This window comes from Drosophila miranda, chromosome 2 (genome assembly GCF_003369915.1).
Source record: "Drosophila miranda strain MSH22 chromosome 2, D.miranda_PacBio2.1, whole genome shotgun sequence".
Lineage (NCBI taxonomy): Eukaryota > Metazoa > Arthropoda > Insecta > Diptera > Drosophilidae > Drosophila > Drosophila miranda.
Window position 1 is genome coordinate 4,641,864 of NC_046675.1, and position 18,708 is coordinate 4,660,571.

At 46.7% G+C, this 18,708-nt stretch overlaps 4 protein-coding genes and 1 non-coding gene across 7 annotated transcripts in view; 3 read left to right on the forward strand and 2 right to left on the reverse strand.

The window, feature by feature from the left end:
* The window catches only part of LOC108155750 (G protein-coupled receptor kinase 2), a 73,567-nt gene extending 62,467 nt beyond the window's left edge, over positions 1 to 11,100 (forward strand). The window contains exons 4-13 of the mRNA XM_017286782.2: positions 6,210 to 6,305; positions 6,382 to 6,502; positions 6,561 to 7,199; positions 7,269 to 7,374; positions 7,441 to 7,630; positions 8,127 to 8,375; positions 8,448 to 8,605; positions 8,659 to 8,868; positions 8,939 to 9,202; positions 9,270 to 11,100. Of these exons, the coding sequence (XP_017142271.1) occupies positions 6,210 to 6,305; positions 6,382 to 6,502; positions 6,561 to 7,199; positions 7,269 to 7,374; positions 7,441 to 7,630; positions 8,127 to 8,375; positions 8,448 to 8,605; positions 8,659 to 8,868; positions 8,939 to 9,202; positions 9,270 to 9,362 (2,126 nt within the window). The 3' untranslated portion in view covers positions 9,363 to 11,100. The remainder of the gene's footprint in view (positions 1 to 6,209; positions 6,306 to 6,381; positions 6,503 to 6,560; positions 7,200 to 7,268; positions 7,375 to 7,440; positions 7,631 to 8,126; positions 8,376 to 8,447; positions 8,606 to 8,658; positions 8,869 to 8,938; positions 9,203 to 9,269) is intronic.
* Positions 11,101 to 11,276: 176 nt separating this feature from the next.
* Positions 11,277 to 11,348, forward strand: Trnae-cuc. Its single transcript has one exon. It is a non-coding gene; the product is annotated as a tRNA-Glu (tRNA).
* A 305-nt stretch (positions 11,349 to 11,653) lies between these two features.
* On the reverse strand, positions 11,654 to 12,877 carry LOC108157477 (lysyl oxidase homolog 2A). The gene is made up of 2 exons (XM_017289559.2): positions 12,008 to 12,877; positions 11,654 to 11,945 (listed from the first exon to the last, which is right to left on the reverse strand). The coding sequence occupies exons 1-2, from the start codon at positions 12,864 to 12,866 to the stop codon at positions 11,707 to 11,709; spliced, it is 1,098 nt and encodes a 365-aa protein (XP_017145048.1). The 5' UTR covers positions 12,867 to 12,877; the 3' UTR covers positions 11,654 to 11,706.
* An 81-nt stretch (positions 12,878 to 12,958) lies between these two features.
* On the reverse strand, positions 12,959 to 16,051 carry LOC108157478 (methylthioribose-1-phosphate isomerase). Of its 3 annotated transcripts, none has more exons than XM_017289561.2 (6): positions 15,949 to 16,051; positions 14,881 to 15,053; positions 14,105 to 14,340; positions 13,812 to 14,038; positions 13,581 to 13,744; positions 13,184 to 13,513 (listed from the first exon to the last, which is right to left on the reverse strand). In XM_017289561.2, the coding sequence occupies exons 2-6, from the start codon at positions 15,010 to 15,012 to the stop codon at positions 13,184 to 13,186; spliced, it is 1,089 nt and encodes a 362-aa protein (XP_017145050.1). In that variant the 5' UTR covers positions 15,013 to 15,053; positions 15,949 to 16,051. The 3 variants fall into 3 exon arrangements, with proteins under 3 accessions (XP_017145051.1, XP_017145050.1, XP_017145049.1); XM_017289560.2 differs by lacking the exon at positions 15,949 to 16,051 and adding an exon at positions 15,133 to 15,391; XM_017289562.1 differs by lacking the exon at positions 15,949 to 16,051 and having other exon boundaries at positions 12,959 to 13,513; positions 14,881 to 15,012.
* Positions 16,052 to 17,153: 1,102 nt separating this feature from the next.
* LOC108154376 (isochorismatase domain-containing protein 1) lies at positions 17,154 to 18,055 on the forward strand. The gene is made up of 3 exons (XM_017284640.2): positions 17,154 to 17,372; positions 17,439 to 17,648; positions 17,720 to 18,055. The coding sequence occupies exons 1-3, from the start codon at positions 17,238 to 17,240 to the stop codon at positions 17,996 to 17,998; spliced, it is 624 nt and encodes a 207-aa protein (XP_017140129.1). The 5' UTR covers positions 17,154 to 17,237; the 3' UTR covers positions 17,999 to 18,055.
* Positions 18,056 to 18,708: the final 653 nt, after the last annotated feature.

Here is an 18,708-nt window from a genome sequence, read left to right on the forward strand (position 1 = left end):
GATAGAGATATAGAGATAGAGAGAGAGATAGATAGATAGATATAGAAGGCGAACGTGTGGCACGTTCTGGCGATAATAATGATTCAATCCGAACGCTTCAGTTTCCAAGAGGCATCTCCCTGGCTGGCAACTGTATCCACTATTCATTTGTTCTCTCTCTCCCTCTCTCTCCCACTCTCTCTGTCGTCTCTCGTTGAGTGTGTGTTTTATTGCATGCCTTCCTCAATGCTAATATTGGGGCTAAAAGTTAATTAATTAAGCACTATGCCTGGCGGCCATACTTTCGGGGTTTTCCATCTTCCAGCCAGTCTTGAGAGCATTTCCCCGTATCCATCCCTATGCCAACTCGCTCTGCGAATATTGCCATCATAAATTGCATTTAATGGGCTTTCCGCCGCCGTTTATTAATTGCCCTTCCATATACGAGTACGAGTAGTAGTGGAAAATGTTCTTGCTAATTCTGGGATGCTGGGATTGGATTACGTTTTCGTCTTACCTCTGGAATACCCATTATGTGAGTATATCCCATTTAATTAGCTGGTTAATCGCCCGACTCGTTGACTGCCGATAAATGCATTCTCCCCGGGCAGTGCGTTGCCCTTGCCCTTTGCTTGTGACCTTGCGGGAAGGAGGAGGTGGAAGAGGGGGAGTGGGTGGGTGGTAAACGATATGCGCATTTAAGAGGCTTTACAGACGTAGAAGGCGTGGGCGTGTGGCGGGTGCTGTTGCTGCTGTTGCCACACGCAATCAAACATTCATTTACATGCACTTCACGTGGCAGGGTCTGCTTTTATTTTCCCCTCCTCCTCCTCCTCCTCTTCTCCTTTTTGGTTGCGCTTTAATACCCTTCCTTACCGATGAGGGGATTATGGGTTTAAGTTGATTTTCTCAAAGGCAGAAAAGTGCGAAAAAACAATTATTTCTGTTTTTATCCTACCAAAAATTGTTGTTTTATAATATTGAACTATTTCCGATCTGTATACATCTTTCTATCATTTTAAACAGGATTATCCATTAAACCAGTTATGGTCATGGGTTTTTCCAATATCCTTTTGGGATTTTCATCGTTAAAATTCATGTACGGCTCGTGGTGAATGGCCTCTGCCATTGCCATTCAAAAGTTGTGTGTCAATTCGATTATGGGTAATTTTTAAAACGAATGGTTACTGGTTCCATCGAAATCCATTGATTTTTTTTATACAAAATCCCTTCAAGGGTATCCCCTGCATCTTTATTCTTTTCCTTCTTTTTTTTTGGCAGACCACCCACTCAACCATTCTCCGAGAAGGTCTCCCTCCCGTCTGTCGTATTATGAGTCGACTGCCAATCAACGTTATATATTTTTGTTGGGGGTTTTTTTTTTTGTTCGATTGCCGAACGGCGTAACTTTTACGGCTTTTTATTGTTATTTTGTATTTTTACGGGTTTTTAACAGTAATAATTAATTTAATGTGCGCTTCGCTGTAGGTAAATGGGTTCCTCGGAAGCCCCCCGAAGCACTTGGCCCCCCACCCCCCCTCCCTCGCTGACGCTGTTGTCGCTGATGAATTTCTGTGTGTCTGCTGTTTGTTTTGCATTACCGCGGGAGGGAGACAGACAGAGAGAGAGAGAGGGGGAGAGAACAATGTTATTGCCGCTGTATTTTTAATAAATGTTTTATTATTGTTGCACTCGCATTGACGACGGACGCCCGCCCGAACAACCGCGAATCGCAGACAGCGAAAAAAACGCTGACAAATGAGGGGTTAATGCTAAGTGCGGGGTTCAAGAGCCAGATGAGAGTTGATGCTACCAAATCTGGTCAGTATATATACTATATACATATGTATGTAGGATTTAAGACAGAATCAAACCTGACTTTTAAATAAATTAAAATCTTTGAATGATTTTTCATTGCGAGAGAGGCTGGGCTGCCATGGCAACATTGTGGGTGGACGGCTCACTGTCTCGCTCGCTCGCTCTCTCCCACTCTCTCCGTTGCTGAGCCACATTGTTGATGAGGCGAGATCTGAGGTTGAGCAACAATATCCGACAGGAACATCGACCTTGGACAATGTCATGTCACGTTGAAGCAGGCACTCTCCGCAGCATGTTGGCAATGCAAGATCTGATGTTGAGCAACGTCGCTTAGAAACTCTAGCGTTTCGCGTGTACATATGTTGAGCAACATTCTCCAGGATTACAATCATGATGTGCTGTCCTAAAGATTATTGAAGGGCCAATAAATCAATGGCCCCAACATCTGATTACAGGGGAGACCCTTACCACTCGATTGAACTAGAAATGGGTGTAAACGCTCCAAAAGTTGTGCCTTTTGCACACATGTGACCTGCAGCTTGGACCTGCAGCTTTGCAACATTGTAGCCGATTACTTTAAAGAAGACTCCCTAGAATTTGCCCCAGAAAAAGCGGGGGTCTCTTGTTGGTGTCCCCCTCTTACCTCGGCTCCCCCCATTCTTGGACCTAGAGGCACATATGATACGTTAGAACAATGAGAAATTTAATATAATGTACTAAAATTTCCAAACTTAAGTTTAATTCATTTTATTATATTGACCTTTGAGTCTTGTGCTATTTCAACATCCTCTCCCGCGAGAGGTGCCTCCCGTGATGCTGTACAATTCCAGGCCAGGCCTAATCGCAGCATATTATATTTCCTCAATAAATTGAAAGTCTTTCGGATGGATAGGGGGATGGGGGATTCCTGGTCGTGAGCTTATTAGCACGCACTTAACCTTGGAGCAGGAGCACAACCACGGCCAGGACTCTCGTCTGTTTCTCGAATAAAGATAGAGAGAGCAGACAATAAATAATTGCGGCTAACAGTTGGTGGCCGCCTCCTGGCTGCTCTTTGACGACTCCTCGGGCTTCGGCCAGTGTTCATCATGCTGAAAAATGACCTCAAATTACACTTGAAGCGGGAATGAGATGATAAAAGATAGCGAAAGAGAGAGAGAGTAGAGAGTAGAAAGTAGTGGAGCACAGCAGATTGGAGAAAGCAAGTTGACGCTTATAAATTATGTCACATACTTCATGGCGTCCAAGTGGGAAAATTGATCATAACGATGGAAAGGAGAGGAGGAGAGCTTTGGTGTGCCGTAAAAGTTTTGGCCCCCAACAAACTTTTAATGCGAATCGATAAATCAGGGGACTGTTTAATGTTTAATGTAAATTGTAATTTCTTTTTCTGTTGCTCTGTTGCTGTGTTGCTGAGTTGCTGTGTTGCTGAGTTGCTTTGTTGGCCATTATCTGGTGACAACTTGTTGAGTCGTAAATAAAACTGCTCCGCCGTTGGGGTGGGGGATGCATCTGGCAATCTGTCTCCTGGTGTGGATCCACTGGTGTATCCCAGCCACTCAATTAGCCAGACAGGGAACGTTGGAACGTTGGGCGCCATTGCAGTTGTCAGTCTCTGACAAATTGCATTTCTTGGCCAAAAAGGGGTAGGGATTGCCCTGGTCGGACACTGCGGAAGTGGAAGCAATTTTTCTTATTGATTGGTTTTAATTAGAAAAACCATCAACCGCAAATTAGCCTTGCGATGGCTTCATTAATAAGTTTTTATAGCACTTTTCTTTGCGCCATTTCCGCCTTTCTTTTTCCATTACTTTTGTTTGGACGCGTTCCGCTCCACACACACACACACACACACACACTACACATGCCAATAATAATAATAATAAAAATAAAAAAACCACTCACATAATACGATTTATTTGTTTTGGAAAATGTTTTCTTGACTTTTCGTCCGCTGCACGTCTCGTCTGCTGGCTCTTTCCATCTGCGTTTTTCGTTCCCCATCGATGGACAAGTTTTCCTCATTGGAAATGTGGCGTTGTTTCTGTTTTTACGCCTCGTCTAATAATTGCAAAAACTTTACAAAAAACTTTTTCGGACGCTTGTGTGCCTTTTGTCCGAGCAGGGGGAGCGGCATTTAGGCCAGATGTCCAAATGTTTGCCGTTTCTCATGGCCATTTAGGAGCGAAAGGGGGAAGCACGAGGCCAATCAGATAATAGCATTATTGGAAAAAACTTAAGTTTCTTGACTATGAAGCAAAAATGCCATTAGAGTTGGTTGTGGAGTTCAAGAAATTGTAATGTGTTCGTCTCAAAAAGTTCAAAGTTTGCCAGCAGTTCTTTTTCGGCAAGTTATTTTTAGTTTTAAGATCTCTCTCAATGATTAATTTATACGACAGACAGTTATTTTCTGCAAAAACGATTGAGAGCGAATTCGTAACCAGGCGAATTCCCAATCGTCATAGGAAAGCGCGCAATTGAGAGCAGAAAGCAAGAATCATCATGAAATTATGCAAGGTGGTCCGCGTTCGGCTCTTAGCACTATTGAGAGCGGTTTGATGAGAGAGAGAAGAACGAAGTTTGCTGTTGTACCAGAAATGAATAGAGAGCGACCACCTTGTGTGGACTTTTGCGATCGAGAGCGAATTCGTTGCCAGGCGAATTCCTCTCTATCAAGCTCTTCTCTGGGCGCGCAATGGCGAGCAGCAAGCGACAACGAGCGGAGGAAGGGCGAATTTAAAAGCACGAAGCATATCGACGAAATAGGAGCCGAGCCGACGAAAAAGGGTTTATTTAGGAGCCATTTGGCACATAAAATAATTCCAATAAAGCCTATTCGGAGCCACCACTGAACATTCTGCTGCTGCTCCATGCAAATAAACCTTTTGACATTTTGGTGTATTTAATAAACTGCACATGCATCATAGACTTTGCACTATAATCGCATAATCCGATTCTGGGGCATGTGGGCGCCACACACACACACGCACACACATATGATATTTACTTTAGTGCTTCGTCTGTCAGCTAATTGTTACTTGGGCAAACTTTGTTAAGCCCCCGTTCTGAGTGGCGTTCCGTTCTCCTGCTCCACTGAAAAGTCTACGCTTTGAGTTAACTTTTAGCCTCCCTCGCTCCCTCTCCCCCCTATAACTTTTTCGCCAGTAATTTCATTTAACGAAAAGGAAGAGGCAGTCGAGGAGCGTCCTCTATGGCTCATCCTCAACCTCCAGGTGGCGGCTCATCCAACAGCTTGAATTGTGGCGGTGGCTGCCGCCGCTGCTTCGGCCCTTCAAAAGTTTTTGAGTTTATTTTTGCATAATTGCACTGAGACTAAATTAAATGCTCTCCCGACCCACCCTCCACCCCCTACCCCTTTGCCAGAGAGCGAACAAAAGTTTTTGGCCAAGAGAACAGACTGTTGCCAAAGCATAAATAAGTGTGTCTAATGCTGCTGCTATGCTGCAAATGCCACAAAAGTTTGTCTTAGTGTGTGTGTGTGTGTGGGTGGGTGTTGCATGTCCAGGTCCTTGGGTAGTACATACCTCTGTGGGGATTACTCAACTCCTTACGAATGTGGATATTTGTCTGTTGGAATTACTGAGTCGAATATCCATGTGTGTTGCCAGGTTTTGCCACGCCCCGTGATCCGGCGCACACTGTCTGCTATGTGTGTGTGTTTCCTCCTTGAGCAATGGATTGTAGCATACTTTCCCGAGCAGAAAACACACACATGAATGTGGGCACAATTGCTGCAGGATTCTCAACTATTTTGTTGTGGCATTGTTTCTTTCCACTTTTTTGGCAACATTTTATACTTGGGATTTTCGACTGCTTCTGACATTTATGGCCACTCTGCCTGCTGTCCGGCTATCCACTTAATTTTCTTGTTTGATTTTATGGCCTTACTATTATCGACGCCCCCCTCTCCCCTCCACTGTGGATATAGTGATTTATTTAGTGTAATGAGTGGAGGAGAAAACTCTTTTTTTAAAGAAATCTGTGATGTAGCCAGCCCCTTCCTCTGGTTGTTGCATTTTATGCATTTCACATGCGAAATATTGTTTTTATGGGTCGTTGGAAGTGCAAATAAAACAGAATTGCCAGCATGACGTTAAACCAGAGAGCAAACGAAGCTGAAACTACCAGCAGATGTGGGGCATCCCATGTAGCAATCAAAGCACACGTACGTACATAGATTCCCCGTCTGTCTGCTCTTGTTTCACCTTTTGCACTCCCTCACACATGTCAGACGAGACGAACCGAAACGAGAGAAAGTGGCATTCAAATCATTGTTCATGTACCCATTGATTGCTTGTGGGTGGGTGGCTGGGTGGTTGGGGGGCGTATAAACCAATTGTCGACAAAAGTCTTAATCGATACGTATATCTTTTCTCTATGTATCTTTTTAGGTGGTTCCGACAGCAACAAGGGAAAGAGTAAAAAATGGCGCAAAATATTACAATTTCCACACATATCGCAATGCATCAACCTGAAAGACAAATTAGGTGAGTGTTTGCCCATCCCGGGGGGAATCCCCTGGTTCCGAATAGCATATAGTAATACCGTGTATATATTCAACAGATATAAGCTATGGCTACGTGATAGATCAGCAACCCATTGGTCGTGAGCTCTTTCGACAGTTCTGCGAGAACAAGCGGCCCATCTACTTTCGCTATATCGTTTTTCTCGAGCAGGTGGTCAAGTAAGTGATTGATTGATTGATGGAGAGACTTGGAGTAACCATTGAATACATTTTGTAGATACGAAATCGAGTACATTGTGAATCGCATATTTATGGGCCATGACATTGGACGGCGCTTCCTGGATGTTGAGCCGCAGCTGGAGCTGCGCAATGGCGGCGGTCTGGGCGGTGGCGATGCACTCGATGCGGAGACACGGGAGGAGCTGCTGCTCAACAGCAGCAATGCCAATCCAACCGAAACAACAACCACAACAACAACAGCTGAGACTGAACACTGCAACAATACCACCGCCAACAACTGCAACAACATCACCAGCAACAGCAACAGCAACATCAATCACAAGAAGCTGGACACACGCAACCATAACGGGGATGACCATGCCACTGCCGGTGGCAACACCGACGACGGCGACGAGGGTGTCGAGTGCGGCGACAGTAATGACGATGCCGCCGCCGAGAAGGCGATCAGCGCTGGTGGAGATGGAGGTGGAGTCGGAGGTGGTGGAGGTGCCTCTGGCATTGGAGGATCTGCGGACGAACTGGTTCTGGACGTGCTCAACGATGATCTCATTGCGCAAGTGCGTAACAAACTGAACTCCGGCGGCAAGGACATCTTTGTCCAGTGCGTCAAGGCGGTGAAGGCATTCCTGGCCGGCGAACCCTTCCGGGAGTTCGAGAACTCCATGTACTTTCATCGGTAAGAGCGGATTAGCCATCCATCCAGCGAGTAAGCCACGCTAATCCTTCCCGTTCGCTCTCCCTTCAGATATCTGCAGTGGAAGTGGCTGGAGGCGCAGCCCATAACCTACAAAACATTTCGCATGTATCGTGTCCTCGGCAAGGGGGGCTTTGGCGAGGTCTGCGCCTGTCAGGTAGGCCACAAGCAACGACTGACCGCTGTCTAACCCTCTAACATTATTCCTTCGGCCTTTTTGCAGGTGCGGGCTACAGGGAAAATGTATGCGTGCAAAAAGCTGGAGAAGAAACGCATCAAGAAACGCAAGGGCGAGTCGATGGTGCTCATCGAGAAGCAGATACTGCAGAAAATCAACTCCCCATTTGTGGTGAATCTGGCCTATGCGTACGAGACAAAGGACGCCCTCTGCCTGGTCCTGACCATCATGAATGGTGGGTAGAAATGGCAATGGCAGTCGACTGCAGTTAGGGTCTAATTAAGTGTTGGACTGAACACTCAATCGGTTAATCTTGTTAACCATTCCAGTCCCCATGTGTAGCCCCATGTATTCCGCGTCCTTTAGTGCCAATTAAATGAGTGTCCACTTGGCTCCTGCCGTTTTCTCTGCTCATTCGTTCATTAATATGATAACAAATGCATGTGTAATCCCATCCTATCCATGCGATGATTGAGTTTGCGATTTTAATTAAATTCCTGCATTCAGGCTGCTCGCTCAATGCCATGCCCGCTCAGAGAAGTCATTCAATTCCGTCCATCAAGCCACGGACCTAATTGAATTTGTACACAAAAGCCAGTGTCCTGTTGCCACAACGAACGAAAGATAATACTTTGGCTTTGGCCCGGACCGGACCGGACTGTCAGCCCTGAAAGGGGCCTTTCATTGTTTTCCATCGGAATGCCAATCAAATGATTACTCTTCATTTGCAGGCGGCGATTTGAAATTCCACATTTACAACATGGGTGGCGAGCCGGGCTTTGAGCTGGAGCGTGCCCGGTTCTATGCCGCGGAGGTGGCCTGCGGGCTGCAGCATCTGCACAAGCAGGGCATCGTCTACAGGGACTGCAAGCCGGAGAACATACTGCTCGACGATCACGGTCATGTGCGCATCTCCGACCTCGGCCTGGCCGTCGAGATACCCGAGGGCGAGATGGTGCGAGGACGCGTGGGCACAGTGGGTGAGTCATTTGGATGGCAATGGAAATGGGCAGAACAAAGCCTTATTGTCAAATCTCTCTTTCGATTTAAAGGCTACATGGCGCCGGAGGTAATTGACAATGAGAAGTATGCCTTCTCGCCGGATTGGTTCAGCTTTGGCTGCCTGCTGTACGAGATGATCGAAGGCCAGGCACCATTCCGAATGCGCAAGGAGAAGGTCAAGCGTGAGGAGGTGGACAGGCGCGTTAAGGTACGAATACTACTCGTACCATAGGACTCTAATCGAACATCTTTCCCTTACAGGAGGATCCCGAAAAGTATTCGAGCAAGTTTAGTGATGAAGCCAAATCCATGTGCCAACAGCTGTTAGCTAAATCGATAAAGCAGCGCCTCGGGTGCCGCAACGGGAGGATGGGCTCCCAGGATGTGATGGCCCATCCGTTCTTCCACTCCACGCAGCTGAATTGGCGCCGCCTGGAGGCTGGCATGCTCGAGCCGCCATTCGTGCCAGACGTGAGTGGGCCGGGCGAGTCATTTGCATATGACATTGTTTAAACTAAATCATTTTGCCCATCAATTGCAGCCGCACGCCGTTTACGCCAAAGATGTGCTCGATATTGAACAGTTCTCGACGGTGAAGGGCGTCAATATCGATGAGTCCGACACGAATTTCTATACGAAATTCAACACCGGCTCGGTGTCCATTTCATGGCAGACTGAAATGATGGAAACGGAGTGTTTTCGCGAGCTGAACGTGTTCGGGTCCGAGGAGTGCCCGACGCCAGATTTGCAGATCAATGCCACGCCCGAACCGGACAAGGCTGGATGCTTTCCCTTCAGGCGGAAGGTAAGAGTTATGCCAAGAACCATTCTTTGGAATATCCTCTAAATAGAAGCTGTTTTTCTGTTTGCAGAAGAAGCAGCCGGCACGCACACAGCCCATACCCATTCCTGAGCATCTGTTAACCACTAGTCACAGCGTGTCCTCCACGACGGTGGAGAGCTGATAGCATAGACTGGTCTCTGAGGAAGCCTCTACGCGTACGCCAATCGTAGTAGATGTCGAAACATAGCACAAAATGCGCAAATTTACCCCGAAATAGAGGTATTCAACAGCAGCAGCAGCAGCACATCGTAGCACAACCTAAAGAAAAAAAAAAACATAAAACAAAATAAAACAAAAAACCAAAATGGGTTTCTCTCCTCAGTTGACGCGCAAGAAGCACTTTTGAAATTGTATTTTTACATCAAATTTTCTAATGAAATTGCAAGCTGATTTCACACACAAACACGCATAAGTATAGTATCTTTATAAATGTTTCCAAAAAGACTCTTTCAAACCGAAACAAAGAAACACAAACACTAAGCACACACTAGAGCGTTACTTAATTGAAAATGTGGTATGCATAGAATACTGTACCACTTTACTAAACTTGGACAGACGACACGCCACGCTGGACAGGACAGCCGCAAGCCGCAAGCCGCAGATTGGTTTGCCATAGCACCCCCAAAAAGATAATGTTACTTAAATGCAAATGCTATACCTAGATATATAAATATATATAAAATTGATCACCCTATTATACGCAGCAGCAGGCAGCACTTTGGATTGTAATATTTGTAAAGTAGTTTGTGCTCAACGGGGGACACACGCACTGGAAGAAGAAGGAGAAGAAGAAGGTTCTTCTAGTTAGCATTTTGTAGGGCAGTTAAGCAAATGACATGAATACTCGAAAATACTTGAATGCATTTTTTAAACAAATACTTAACAACACACACACACAAATACATGCATAGACACACATACAGTACGTAGCATAAGCATACACGTGTACATACTCGTATGTGAGAGGTGTACATTTTAAAATTATTTATACGACTTTCCTAATTTTAATTGCCGCACACTTTTGCTACGCTTTTCATATAACATATAACATATGTATTGTTCTTGGACTCTATTTTTCTGTTGCCTAAGTTTAAGTTGGCCCGAAGGCCTCCCCGCCCTGGGAGGAAGTTATTACTGATATTTGTTTCGTCGTCATGCAATAAATTAACAACAAATTACGCTAACTAATGCTAATTCCTGCGAGATATCGATGTCGGCTAGTGTCTAAGTTTTGTGTAAACGTAGCGTAGGCATTTTGTAATTAGCAAAAACAAAGGAGGTGAAACGAATGAAAAGAGGAAAACCAATTGGAGAATTTATTATGTTAATATTGAGAATTAATTATAATTATTGCAATTGTTGGCCTCATCGTATGGGATGGCGGCCAAGTGCAACGTTTAGTTCCAATTCAATTGATTTTAGGCACAACTAGCAAATTTAAGGCATACATAGAATTGAACAACTACGAGTACGAGTATAACCAGCACAACAGAACGAAATGAAACGCATTCAAAGCAGACAGAATCGAACAGAACAGAACAGACAAATGCCATCAGCAGGCAGCAGGCAGCAAGCAGCCAGGCCAGGCCAGCCCCGCCCCGCCCCAGACTCACTCACTCAATTTAGCACTATAGCAATAAAGGAAAACCAAACCGAGCAAGCGCCGAAATATTTATCTATAGTAATTAAAGGCATATTTATAGAGCATCGTAAATCGTAAATCGTAAATACCAGATATACATACTACATGCATACATACATACACACATAAATAAATCTACCCTCTAAGCGAAAGGAAATACAAACAAACACACAAGTCAAGAGATGAACATTCAAAAACAATAAACGTATTTAACTAACTTTTTGCCTTCTCTTTCATTCACTTTGCTCAGAGAAGAATAACTCTATTTGTGCTCTTGAGTTGACAGTAAATCAGAAAATACCATGGGCGTACAATGGCCGACATATTTGCGGCAATTCATTTCTTCCATCTGCCACTGAGCTTATAATTAAACTGGACGTCTGGTTTGTTATCTCCCATATTGTCTAGTGGTTAGGATACCCGGCTCTCACCCGGGAGGCCCGGGTTCAATTCCCGGTATGGGAAACTGTAAAAGGTTTCTTTTTTTCCTCTTTTTTTTGCCAAGAATCATTTTGTTTGTAAAATCTTTTGGTGTTGGATTTATATAAAGCCTTGTTCAAATATTTAGACACTGAATTCTCCTTAGGCTTCTAGGTACATATAATTGCATACTTTCTGGCTGGTCGGAGATTATTTATTGGAAATTAATGAAGTATCTTTTGGGATGTGATTTGTACAGTCGAATATGGAATATAGCGAATCTCATGAGGAATTCGTTATACGGAAAGTTTTTAATTGATTCCCCAACCTAAACGATGTAAGTTATTTTGTATTTTATTTCATACCACATCACCTGTTAAAACTATCTTAAATGCAACTTAAACTATATTTTAAACCACAATGGCGAACGTCGGCAGTTGAAAATCCTCGTCGTTTCGTGGACGCCCGTATAATCAAGAACGCATTCGGCCCCGTTGTTCTCGAAGGATATTTCGCCCAGCTTGTACTCAGGATTGAGGGCAACCCGCAGGATATACCGCCGATTGACCGGCACCCGGGTCACGTCCACCCACTGACAGTCGAGGACATCGGTGTAGGTGTCTGAACAGCCCACAGAGATGCCTACCAATAGATGAAATTTCGTTTAAGACGTTGCTCCATGACGACAACCGATTCGAACTTACCCTGAGTGGTGTTGCCACAAGTGTACTTCCTGGAGAAGCCTGGCTTGCACTCCGTGTCCATCAGGCAGAAGGAGGCCTTGTGCCCCTGGGCCACCTTCTTGTAGTTCAGATCGTACACATCGAATGTGGCAAAGACATTCATGCTGTGGTAGTGCCTGTGGCACTGATGCCACACCCAATCCTTGTAGTTGGCATACGGACTCACGTCAGCATTTCCCACATTGGTGGCCTTGACGGAGAAACGCAGCAGGATTCTCTCCGCATGCGGCTTCGTTTGCCGTATGACGTACGCGTCCGCCGACAAGCAGTGCTCCTCCATGGCGCAGGTGAGTCGCGACATGGGCACCGACTCCAGGCGGGCGGTTCTTTCAATGTCGGCAAGGCCAATTTCGAGATCAGCCGAGTGGCCTACGCATGCCACGACGGTTATATTCCTATTCCGGGCATCACAAATGTTCGGATAACGCGACTCCCGCGTGCATTCGGCCAGGCGCCGCTCTGTGCCTCGACAGAGGGTGCCCACCATGCCCCAAGGATACCTTCTGTTGTCCCCATGCTCCGTGTTCTGAGTGGCCTTTGAGGCAAAGCCTAGTCCCAGCTGCCGGCACACGACATTCGCCTCCCGCATGCTCCAACTGGTGCTGCAAATGCTGCCCCAAGTGGCGCCAAAGTCGAAGCTCACCTCGACGCGACCCTCCCTCAAAACTCTGACCCCGCCGCGAGTTTCCTTATTGGTGGCGAGCCGCACCATCATGTTCCTGTGATTGTTCTGGACGTTCAGGCGACTGTTGGCTCGACAGCAGCTCAATCCGAGCACCAGCAGCAGCGGCAGTAATAGGAGCAGGCGTTGCGATTCCATGGAAAATCAGGTGGTGTCTGGCAAGGGGCGCCAGACACTCAAGCAGCTTTAAAGCAAGCTGAAACAATGCCCCTCTGGCAACAACTGGGGAATGGGGCTACATATGTAGGAGGTATATTGTGCGTAGTATTGCCCCTGCGGCCGACCCACATCTGGTCGGCTAATTGCACGGGCTACGTTTTTGCGGGAACACGTTTGTAAACAAAACTCAGCTGGCAAAATGCCTATTCTGAGCGCATGGGTGTGTTGTGTGTGTTTTTTCTGTTTCGGGTATGGAGTGCAATCGTTAACAACAAATTCGGTGCTCCGTGCGACTGTTATGTTTCAAGCAGCTTGGTAATCGCCTCTTTCAGTTGCGCCGGCTGGAAGACGCCACGTTCCGTGATGATGCCCGTGATCAGGGAGGCGGGCGTCACATCGAAGGCGGGGTTCCAGCAGTTGATGCCCGGTGCGGCAATCCGATGCTCGCCCACATGGGTCATTTCCCGATCGGGCCGTTCCTCGATGATGATGTGGTCGCCGCTGGGTATATGCAAATCGATGGAGGTCAGGGGGGCGGCCACAAAAAAGGGGACACCGTGATGCTTGGCCACCACCGCAATCTGGTAGGTTCCGATCTTGTTGGCCGTGTCGCCATTAGCCGCTACCTGCAAAGAGTGGGTGCAAACGCTTAGATGAAATATCTATTTTGATCGATGTACGTGATGCACTCACGCGATCCGCTCCCACAACGACGGCTGCCACATTCTTGGCTCGCAGCAGGGCCGCCACCATGCTGTCCAGCACCAGGGTGGCGGGGAATTTCTCGTGCACCAGCTCATAGGCGGTAAGCCGAGCACCTTGGTTGTACGGCCGTGTCTCTGTGCAGTATACGTGCTCTGCGGATGGATGATTCGGTGATTAATTGTTGTCACGCTAGCGATTTGAATGCTCTAAGATACTCACCCAACTTTCCGAGCTCACTCAGCTGACGTACAACGCCCAGAGCCGTGCCATAGCCCGCTGTGGCCAGTGATCCCGTGTTGCAGTGGGTAAGAACACGCACTGGACCGGCCATCGGCGCTCCGGCCGCCGCAGCCACAAGCTGGAGAATGGCCTTGGCCCCGTGGGCACCGATCGCGCGATTATCGGCAATGTCTTTCTTGAGCATCGCCTCGGTGGCATTCAGGAATCTTTAATTACATGGGAATATTTGGCTGCACCTGGCTTTGGGTTGCTTTGCATAGCGACGTTGTTACCTTTGCTTCATGGCCGCCACGTCGACGTTGTCATCCTTGGTCAGGTCATTGGCCAGCGAAAGTAGTTCGTCGGCGGCCATTTTCATGTTGACTGCCGTCGGCCGGGCCGAAACCAAATAGTTCAGCTTCCCCTCGAGCTCCTGCCGCAGCGATTTCTTGCTGTCGAACTCCTCCGGGTGGATCTCGACGGCCAGCGACAGGCAACCCACAATGGCAATGGCGGGGGCTCCTCGCACCTAGAAGAGCAATAAAAGGTAGACAGATGAGAGAGAGAGCACGAGTGGGGGATTAGTTATAGCCGTATCTCTGCTTATCTGGTGGTGACGTTGCGAAAAATTAAGAAAACAGTTTACATTGTATTATGTGGGGTGCTTCACGTGATAAGAGGTCCGCGTGCTCTTTGCATAAGTGATCTATCTCTTGGTTATTGGAGGAGCAGCACTTTGGGGTTTGGGGGCCACTCGGGCCATTAGCCCAGTACTAAGAGGTCTTCCGCCACAGCCCCCTTATCCGCCGTGCCCCACGGGTGGCCACACGGCCGGGTGGGGAGCAGGGAGTAGGTTTATTTTTGGCAAGCAAGCAAGCGTTTTTAAAAATTTTTAATTTCAATTACGTTATTTATAGCCAAGCGCAATAGACAACCGACAAGCGACAAACGACAAACGACGCGATCACGGCACAGATTAAGAAATGTACCAATAAGAATTTTAATGGCATGTGCCACCGTTGCCCCCTAATGTATGTGTGTGCCACTCTATGGTGCATGCCACACTCACCTGCATCTTGTTGATGACCTTCCAGCCGTCCTCCACACCGCGGACGGGCAGGTACTTGGACTGCACCGGCAGCAGCAGCTGGTCCAGTATCTCCAGGCTGCCCCGAGTGTATTTGATCGATTGTAGACTCATCTCGCTTCGTTTTGTACTATATATATTATAGATGTGTGTTTCTGGAATGGGGAGTGGATCATTAGCCGATGACTACGAGCAGACTGGAATGGGGTGTTCTATGGGCTGTGGACAACCCACATTTATCGATGCGTCGCGCGTCACAATATTCTAATGGAGCAGTGGCCCGAGAATTAATGGGAATCGAGCAGTTATTAATCGAACGGGACCGCCTACGTCCGTGAATTGCGACGTCTGCCAGGCAAACGGATCAGTGAGCAACTGAATGCGAGGCGACGGGCGCTACGTACGGCCCCCCATTCAGGGGGCGTCAAAAGAGAGAGCGTGTACGACAGAGGAAGAGGCAACAGCAGCGGCAGCGCCATCGACGATTAATTCATCTTGGCACATTGGCTGCTACTGGCGCTGGCGCTGTTCTGGCTGTCGCTCTGCTTCCGTCGCTGCTGCCGCTGCGTTGCCAATTGATAAAGGCTTTGCTTTGATCGAATTAGCTCCGCTGCAGCTGCCTCTGGCTCTGTTGACGCTGAATTTTCTTGATGACAATTCATAATGAAATGCGCGGCAGGCAGCAAATGAATCGCATAGATCATCAGAGCAAATGTTATTAAGCAACACCGAATGATTCGGGCCGGTAATTAATGCTTCTGCAATTTGTTGGGCTGCTCTGCTTTGCGTTTGTGACATGACAGGATGTTTGCCTTGGTCCAGTGCCAAGAACTTGTGTAAAACTTGTTAATTTGGCCAATATGCTTTATCATGTAGCTGTCTGCCGCATTCAACAGATGGTTGCCGCTAATCGTAACCTCACACACACCACAGGCCAGCAGGCAGTGAGAGAGAGAAGCAAAGGTGGCCGCTCAGGTAAATTTTGGTTATGAAACAATCCAATTAGAGCAATTGTCTTCACTTTTGGCTCTTTTGCGGAGCAAAACTCACCTGTTGGCCACCAATTGAGTATCAGTACATCGGTGTTTTGGCTTAAATAATTAATAAATTCTATGGCTTTGCGGTGTGGTCTCGTCACTTTCTCTCTCTCTCTCTCTCTCTCTCCTTAGCCGGCGGTGGCGATGGCCAAAACAACGTCGCACGTGTTTGTTATCGTCATGAATTACATACAATGTAGTATTAGGATTTTTTGTCGGCAAAAGTTTAACTACTTGAGGTATATGGCGGAAAATATCAACGATTGTAAATTCTTCTTGTAGATTCATGCTATCCCTCCTTTTAACTTGCGAAAAACCCCCACGAATCTTTCCCCTGAACTGCGCTAAAATGTATAAAATTTTCTTTATTTTCGGTGGAATATTAAAATACTCCCTGAGTTTACAATGGGTTAATCGTTCTCCGTCAATGATTGGAAACCTTGCTCAATTTTGATGTTCCCTCAAATATTACTACCTAGGTAGAATATTTAGCCATGCCCACATAATTTTATACAATTAATGAACCTATTTTCTGATTGACTGGCTTATTTTAAACACCTGCTTTTGTTGGATTTAGTCTAAAAAAAGTCAAGACAAACGAAAGAGTATAGTCGTTCATATTGCTCAATTTAGAGATTCCGTTTAATAATTCTGGCTAACTAAAGCCCTTAGTTTCGACCACATAATTTTACGCCATTAATGAATACATTTTCTACAAGATGCGTTAGTTTTTAGTCCTTGCTTTTATTGTATTTTGACTAAAACAAGGTTTAAACAAACAAGGTTTAAATATAAACAAAAACAGTCGCAATGTTGCTGATATTTTAAGAAATGATATACCTTTGTATACCCTATTTCGTTAATTTTATATGAAGATAAAACGAAATTTATAAAGACCTTTTCTCAAATTGATATTTTTTAGACATATTCATGTATTATATTATCTTGTATATATTTATCTCGATCCTGATACCTACGGAGCCTGGGATGACAAACATTCTCTCAATTCTATAATATCCTTTTCCCTAGGGTATGCGGTGTGCTTGTTCGCGGCTCAGTGTGACCGAACTTTTGTTGTCCATTTCGCATAAAAGAAAATACCCATAAATATACTATTTCTGGTAGATTATTTAATATCAAAGCGCGCTAGTGCGAAAGTTGTAGCCTACTCGGTCCGCCGCTAGGTGGCGTCGATTGCGCGCTAAATTTGAAAGATGATGCTTTGGAGCAAATGTTATTTTAGTTAAAACATGATGTAACAGATTCAAATTTACACAAAAATAAAAACTAGTCCGTGCAAGCATGAGAAAAGCGATCGGTTCGTCTCTTTACCGTCTTCAGCCAGAGAAAACCCTGTTTATGCAATGCGATATCCAGGAGAAGTTCAAACCGGCCATACCGCTGATGAATGCGCTCATAGAAAACACCAAGAAATTGGTAAGCCAGCAGGAGACAGCAAAAGTGACAAGATAATGGGCGGAATCTAATGAATTTACATTGCAGTTGGCAGCTGGCAAGATCCTCAAGGTGCCCCTTCTGGTGACCGAACAATATCCCGAGAGGCTGGGCAAGACCATCTCCGAGCTGGACATTCAGCATGCCTGCGCCAACATACCAAAGACCAAGTTCAGCATGATCGTGGAGCCGATCAAGAAGAATATGGTTGACATTTTCAGCGGCAAGCCGCAGACGGTGGTTCTCTTTGGCCTGGAGGTGGGTTCTTTCCTGCAGGTTCTTTCTTGCAGATTCACGTACGAACGTATCCGCTCCTCCCCCTCCTCTAGACCCACATCTGTGTGGAGCAAACGGCCTTTGACCTGATCAACAACAAGGTGGATGTGTGGCTGGTCGCCGACTGCTGTGCCTCGCGTCTCAATCAGGACCGGGACCTTGCTCTGGAGCGCCTGCGGGACATTGGATGCGTGATAACCAGCGCGGAGAGCGTGATGTTCAATCTGCTAAACAGCAAGGATCACCAGGCGTTCAAGCAGGTCTCGGCGCTGGTCAGGAAAGTTTCGGCGGATGTCCAGCTCTGGCAACGCACAAAGACGACAAAGAAGTGACCCCAGCGGCTCCTTTTGATGTTTGCTTTGCCTATTAAATGATGCATATTGCGTGTACCTCTGATGGAGAGGGTCTGTGGAGGGAGGAGGGGGGAAATTATGAGAGAAGGACCCACCGGTAGGGCCGGCTCCCTGTCCTCGTCAACTCATAAACATCTCGGCCAAATGGACAGCTGAATGGAGGACGCGCTGTAGCTGTAGCTGGAGCTGGGGATTGGTGCCTGCCCCTTTTTCGCCTAAGCGGCGCCTTATAAGCCCCATCAGCAGCCACTGCCACACTGCCACATCGATAGCAACTCCTTGCTGCCAATTTATGCAATGACTTTGACTTGGCTTGGACTTGGTCTTGGTCTTGGACTGGGACCTGGAATTGGCTGCCGGGGCCGTTAAATTTTATGATGCAATCGCGACAATCGCCAGCGCCCATCTTCCCATCTTCCAATCTCAGCAGCATCCTCCATATCTGCGCTGCAGGCAGCCAGCAGGAGCAGGAGTAGCAGGAGCAGGAGCAGCACCAGCACCAGCACCAACAGCAGCACTCGAAGACCAAGTGATGGTGACAATGTAGGCAGGCGTCTGATTGACTCATAACAGGCCGGGCAAACATCGCGATCTTGATCGCCATTTGCATGCCAAAGAGATCTCTGCCTCCGGCTGTTGGCAATTTATTTGCCCAAGAAGACTCTCCTAGGTTGCTGGAGCTCCTCTCC

Excerpts from the sequence above, each read along its gene's own strand:
- LOC108157478 (XM_017289562.1), bottom strand. The coding sequence starts at position 15,012 with ATGAGTCTACAATCGATCAAATACACTCGGGGCAGCCTGGAGATACTG. Across the intron at positions 14,039-14,104 it reads GTGGCGGCCATGAAGCAAAG|ATTCCTGAATGCCACCGAGG; the intron begins GTAACAACGTCG and ends ATGTAATTAAAG. Across the intron at positions 13,745-13,811 it reads GAGTGAGCTCGGAAAGTTGG|AGCACGTATACTGCACAGAG; the intron begins GTGAGTATCTTA and ends ATCCATCCGCAG.
- LOC108154376 (XM_017284640.2), top strand. The coding sequence starts at position 17,238 with ATGAGAAAAGCGATCGGTTCGTCTCTTTACCGTCTTCAGCCAGAGAAA. Across the intron at positions 17,373-17,438 it reads TAGAAAACACCAAGAAATTG|TTGGCAGCTGGCAAGATCCT; the intron begins GTAAGCCAGCAG and ends TTTACATTGCAG. Across the intron at positions 17,649-17,719 it reads TGGTTCTCTTTGGCCTGGAG|ACCCACATCTGTGTGGAGCA; the intron begins GTGGGTTCTTTC and ends CCCCTCCTCTAG.
- LOC108157477 (XM_017289559.2), bottom strand. The coding sequence starts at position 12,866 with ATGGAATCGCAACGCCTGCTCCTATTACTGCCGCTGCTGCTGGTGCTC. Across the intron at positions 11,946-12,007 it reads TTGTGGCAACACCACTCAGG|GCATCTCTGTGGGCTGTTCA; the intron begins GTAAGTTCGAAT and ends ATCTATTGGTAG.